Here is a 6,322-nt window from a genome sequence, read left to right as displayed (position 1 = left end):
ACTTTCATATGTATTGCCTCATTTATCTCACTTGAGTAGCTCAAAATGAGCTCCAAGTAAGTTAAGGGAAGGAAACTGTCACTATGTCTCCCTATCTGGCAGGCCTCATGCTCTTAATAGCAACAGCGATATTAAACTCTCCCCATCCCCCTCTCTGGTCATCTTTACCATTATATTAAATCTTCTTTCTTTTTTTTTCCTGACACAGCTCGGGTTAACTATAGTCTTTTAAGGGCTGATACAATGGCAGTGGACGATTAAAGAAAATTTAAGCATGAAAGTGCTGGTTCGTCTCGATTCCTTTGGCAGACATGAAACTTTGTTTTTTCCAGCTGCAGCAGTCCTGGCTTTGATAGAGGACCATGAAATATCTGTACCTCACAGTAGATCACTGCGCCCAAGCTGGGGCTTCTCTTTGAAGGTGTAATGGGGCTGTAAAGAGGTATCCCATTGCTTTAAATAATAAACACTCACTCGGATAAATTAATACATTCATTTGCTCTTTGGGTTCCTATTTTTCTGGAGACAAGCTAAATGAATCACTGCAGTCTACCCTCAGACCTCAGATGAGGCTAAGTAATGGAACATGCTCATCTGAGAGAGCAGGGGGGAGAAGACAGACAGCTGATTTGAGTTTAAAGTAAAACTTTTCCTCCTAGATTGGCTAGATGCCACTGGGGGCAACTGTCAACAGTGATGTGTGCGATGGCTCTGAACAAGTAATACAAAGTGTGTGTTTCCTAACGCTCCAGCAACAGGTCCAAAGATGTTTCTTTGATTTTAAACTTCTATTTCTAGGGCTCCAAGGTCAATGGGAATATTTTTCTTGATGCCTCTCAGATTATCAAAATTTTGGAGGATATTGCTATCTTCTAATAATAGAAGCTATTGATTTATTCCAAGGGAAGAAAAATATTATATAAAGAATGCTAGTTTGAGTCAGGAGACTAAAGTCCTAGCCTCAATTCTGCTACAAATAGTATTTGGTTTGGCAGAGACTTATTCCACTCCAAAAGTATATTCCCAAGAGAGAGCATGAGATGAGTGACTTGATTTTGCTATTTACTAATTTGGCCTCAATTCTCACATGCCTCTTGAACAAGAGTATCTCACTGCATTGAGTATAATTCTTGTCTTTAAAGGTATAAATCTTGCAGTACAACTACTTCATTTGTTGGTCAATGAAAGAAACAGCAATTTATTTCAGTGCTTGAGGGAAAGAAAAACCAGCTCTGTTGGACTTACTGAGGTAACACATTCATCTCCCTCACGAGCCTTTCTAAGAGGTTATCAAGGGTAATTTTAACAATATTCAGTTTTCCTTTCACATACTGACTTTACTCAATTATCATCTAAGGCACAACTTCAAAGCTGTACGTTCTTGTCTTTTTGGTAAACACTTTAAGCCAAATCAAGAGCAAGGAGGATTTAAATGTACACAGGCAGAGACATATAGTTCTGGGCAATTACCACTGTCATGAATCTCCTAGAAGCTGAAAATAATAAGTACTAACCTGCATATAGTTCTTCGGAGTTAATAGTGCAATTTAATGTGTGTTATTATCTCTAATGGGCTGAAGTTTATAGCCCACCTTTCACTATGCTAGGGTTAAGGGCAGACTGATGGCCAAGAAGGAGAATTTTGCCTGGAAAAGCCAGAATAGCTGGCTACCATTGGCTCTCCCAGAATAGGAGACCTGCAATGCTCTTGTACTATACCTATCACATAATTTCCTGGGCAGCTAACTGGCTTTGGTTCAAGACAACATACTACAAAGTCATGGATACAAGAGATAGAGTCATGAAAACTCAATCAAAACAAGTTCTTTATGTCCTTTGTATGATCCAAAAGTTTCAAAGTTGAGCTAGAACTATATTTAAGTCTACACAATCCTCTTCTTATAGCCACACACATCTCTGTTGCTCTAAGATCAAGCAATATAATACGTTAATAAGTTCTAACCACTTAAAATACACACAATGGCAGCAAGACCGCAAATCCACAGCTTTGAGTTCCCGAGTCAGTTTGACCTCCACTAGGTGGTGCTCCATATTAACATAGTTCTTCCATGCTTAGAGAAAGATAGCCCCGGACTTCAGCAGTTGAGGGTTTTTAATTTTTGTCTATTTTCAAAGGAGTATGTCTTTGAGGCAGTCAAAAAAAAAAATTAGCTGTGTCTCAGAACTCTAAAGACAATCAGTCTCATAAGAAAGCAAGAAAGCAAAGGTTGGATACCATATAGTTGCATCATCTCTCAATAACTAATAACATCAACAAAAAAGGGATGAAAACACATCATACTGAGACATTGTGTACCCAAAGCACATTTTCTGCCTTGCTGGAAAACCAATACATACTGCTTGAAAATTTTTACTATTAAAAAGTAAAAGCAAATCAGTTATCAACTTAATCAGATGTACTTACAGCAAGAATTTCAGAGAGAGAAAGAGAGAGATAGAGACAGAGAGAGAGAGAGGTTGCTGAGAGAGAAGGGACGGTGATGTGATAGGCCAAAAATATAAAAGGCAAAATGAACTTGAGAAACAGATGTAGGAGGAAAAGAAATAAATTACTATGAGAGACTGAAAGAGTGCTTGGGAAAGAGAGTAGAGGTGGGAATACATCAATCAGAGGAAATACTGAAAGGAAGAAATTGATTCAAACCATACCTTGGGCAAAGCATATTTGGGAAGCTTCATCTGGGCGAACGCATTCCTTCGGTAGGACACGTAATAATGTGGCCGTCCTCCTGATGTCAGCTGGATCATAAACACAAAGGTTGATAAGAAGAGTTACTATAACAGTTACAGGTCATAGAAGAACAGCCACTGAATGGAAGGGATGGCTGCCAACACAACAGCGTGAACAACTACTGTGGGCAAGTGTAAAGAATTGGCATTCAGTTCAAAAACAACTTAAATAGTGTATACGAGTTGGTCAGAAGCCAAAATTTAACCCACTGGACAAAAATACAATTCTTCAATTTACACTGTGGCTGAGAAGCCAGGAACCATTTTCAGTTATTAATTGTTTTTAATGATACAAGCCTCAGGGTATATTGGATCGATGCCTATCCTGGGTCCGGTTATCTAGCCCAAAGACCACAGCCATACCAACCGGCCCCCATGCCATATCAGAAGGAAATGGTCCAGGTCACACAGTGGCAGAGCTGGAGTCTCACATCTCTGTGCACTGAATTCCAGTTTTCTGCTGTCACATTGATGGCTGTGAGCATGTTCCACATACAACAGTGCTGCTGACATTTTGATGGAAAGTCAGGCCAGGACCATGGTCCAAAATAATTCTAGATCTCTATCTCCCAGCAATGAATTGTAAGCTCCCTCCCCCAAGTTTGTCTAAGACATACAGTCTAATGAACCCCAGATGCGTGAAGGAGGGCAAGAAGGGGTGTGGGCTCCACCTCAGCATGAGCACCATTCAGTGCAAAGCATCAAGGGTCCCACCGCCAACCTCTCTGTCCTTTGTAGCCACTCATTTTCCCCCCAGCTTTGTTGAGATATTATTGACATATACACATGTAAGTTTAAGTGTACAACGTGATGATTTGATACACATATATATTGCAAAATAATTACCATAAACAAGGTTAATTAACACCTCTATCCCTTCACTTAATTATGATTTTTTTGGTGGGTAGTCATATCGTTTAAGATCCACTCTCTCAACAACTTTCAAGTATATAATACAATATTGTTATTTGCAGTCACCATGCTATATATTAGCTCCCCAGAACTTATTCATTTTATAGCTGTAAGTGTGTACCCTTTGAACATTTCCCTACCCCTGAGCCCCTGAAAACCACCATTCTACTATTCATTTCTACAAATTTGTGTACCTACTCTTAACCCATCTAAATTTCTGGAGTTTGAGTGTCAGCTAAAGTTTGCATACTCAGAATGTCAACATATGCTTTGAACGACTGTTCATCAAGACACATAAAAACATGACTGGCAAGTTATCATTATTTACCATTACATGGCAAGATCACTTTTTAGTCCTAGTGATGGGTTACAGGGCTGTGTTCATAGTGGCATGGGTAGAAAATACCCAAGACTCTAAATGAAGAATTAATTTTCATTTGTGAGTCATATATGTGAATTATAAATTATTATTAGAAAACAGAAAAGATTCTTGGAAGGAACACTGACAGAAAAATGAATTAGAGAGAGAACCAATGCATGTAACCATTTCAGTATCACTTGATAATTGATGCTGAAGTTATCAGAGTATTCATTACTCATTTTCCTGAAGAAAAAGGAAATGTGTGTCTGTATGTATATGAGTGTGTAATCATTTGTGAAACATTTTTAAAATATATAGCCTCATATTGAGCATTTTGAACATTTGCTTCCTCAAACCATAGAATTAAATATTCTAAACTATGATTTCTTCTTAAATAAACATGATCGTGTCTAGAATGTGCCCCAATCATAGTGAAATTACACATACGTACATACTACTTAGCAATTGTACCTTTGTCATTTTTAACATGGAGAGAAATAACTAAATTTTTAAATGCTTTGTCCAAATAAGCCTAAGATGTTCCTTAAATGAAAAAATTGTAAAGTATTCTTGTTTCTTGTCTCTTCTAACCACTCATGAAACTTCAGCTCTTCAAACTGTCTCCTACTCTCTTGGGAGGTGAAAACCCTGTCTGAATCTATCTCCTCTAAACTCTCTTTATCTTAATCACAGTCAGTGCATGACAATAATGGCTGATTACTCACCACCTTTTCCCTGCCACAACCTTCAGCTACCCCAAAGCTTCCTGTTTGTACCTGCTTCTCTATTTTTAAGGTGGATATCATGGAAGAGGCTGACTGGCTGACCATCCTCCTGAGTGGAAGAGACTGACATATCTGCTCAGTCCACCTGATGACAGAGGGGAGTTTCTTAGGGATGCAAACGAGGTGGAGGAATGGAACTGTGCATCATCTGGAAACAATCTTAGTACTCTGATCGGCGTGCCTTCGTGAAGCCGTGATGCCCTGTTGATAAGGTCCTCCAGACACTGCCCAGAGGAACTCATTGATAGTCTGCTAATATATAAGCTTCTACATTTGGTAATATTTCTTTTGTTGCAAAAAATAATGTGTATGTGTGTGTGTGTGTGTGTGTGTGTTTTCTCTCTCTCTCTTAAGGGAGAGGAAGCAGCAAATGGAGCTGCATTAGGGACAGAAATGGGAAAATGCCTTTGAGACAATCAAGAGAAGTGGATCTTTCATACCTGAACAAACACATAATCATCCTGGACAATCAAAGAATCTGGGTCAATGTAGCCTGGAAAAGGTTTATTTCTGTTGGCCTCTGTGCAGTTCTGCATTCGGCAAGTTAGGTACTGCGAATCTGGGGGGAAAAATTAGGGATGTGGAGAAATACACACAATGTTATTAGAGTCAGAGTGGACATTTTCTATTACCCTTGCTATTTCAAGTCTTTAAATAAACCTCACATTCTTTGTTAACTACATTACTGTAATCATTATTATGTTAAAATTATAATTATTATTTTACTCACTTGCTATCAACACCATCACCACTATCTCCCAGTGCCTCTACCAACTCCTGCCATCCTAGAATACTAAATTCTTGTTAATTCATTTTTTTCTCTTCTAAACCCACATGAAAATATTTTCAAAAACTGGCAATAATAGTTGTACTTTCAGTGTTATTTTTTCTCGATAGCCTTCACGTTTGCACTTTGACTTTTGATTGACCAATAGGGAAAACACACACACATATGCAATCATCAATCATTTCATGCTAGAAATGCTGTTGTTATAAATAATAAGGTTCTATGTCAAGATAAAGGTTTCTTCCATTAATTAGAAGTGTAACAATAGAGAGGGGATTCCTGAGTCAAAAACCTTGTTTTCATTTCAGAAATGAGTAAACAAACTAAGACCTGGATTTTCACTAGAGACTGTATAATAGAAGATGAACTTATAATAATAATTCTTAAATAAATCTGAACTCTGTTGCTGGAAGTATAGTGTATTAAGGAGGTTATCCTTGTTTTTCAACCACAATTATTCTGGCCTCTCTACTCTTCAGATGTCACTTCCTTACTTAAAATCCTTTTCTCTCCTTGCATTTAGAATAAATTCAAACCCTCTACTCTCCGCTGCTCTAACCTCCCCTCTTGCTAATTTCTTCTTCCCTCCCTGTGATTCTTCTAATCTGGCCTACTTGATGTTCAGAGACTTAGCCAAACTTTCTACCTCTTTAGAAACTTTTCATTTGTGTTTCCTCTGCCTAAAATGCTTCTGCTCAGGTTGTTCTGAAAGAAAGTTTCAGATTT

At 38.2% G+C, this 6,322-nt stretch overlaps 1 protein-coding gene across 5 annotated transcripts in view; it reads right to left on the bottom strand.

Moving 5' to 3' along the window:
* SORCS1 (sortilin related VPS10 domain containing receptor 1) overlaps positions 1–6,322 on the bottom strand; it is a 482,842-nt gene that overhangs the window by 118,916 nt on the left and 357,604 nt on the right. For all 5 annotated transcript variants that reach the window (XM_011363774.2, XM_011363773.1, XM_011363770.1 and 2 more), the window contains exon 8: positions 2,671–2,760. In XM_011363774.2, the coding sequence (XP_011362076.1) occupies positions 2,671–2,760 (90 nt within the window). The remainder of the gene's footprint in view (positions 1–2,670; positions 2,761–6,322) is intronic.

The sequence above is a fragment of the Pteropus vampyrus genome, unplaced genomic scaffold (assembly GCF_000151845.1).
Source record: "Pteropus vampyrus isolate Shadow unplaced genomic scaffold, Pvam_2.0 Scaffold89, whole genome shotgun sequence".
NCBI classification, from domain to species: domain Eukaryota; kingdom Metazoa; phylum Chordata; class Mammalia; order Chiroptera; family Pteropodidae; genus Pteropus; species Pteropus vampyrus.
The sequence above is the reverse complement of the archived record's forward strand: the minus strand, read 5'-3'. Positions and strand labels throughout refer to the sequence as shown.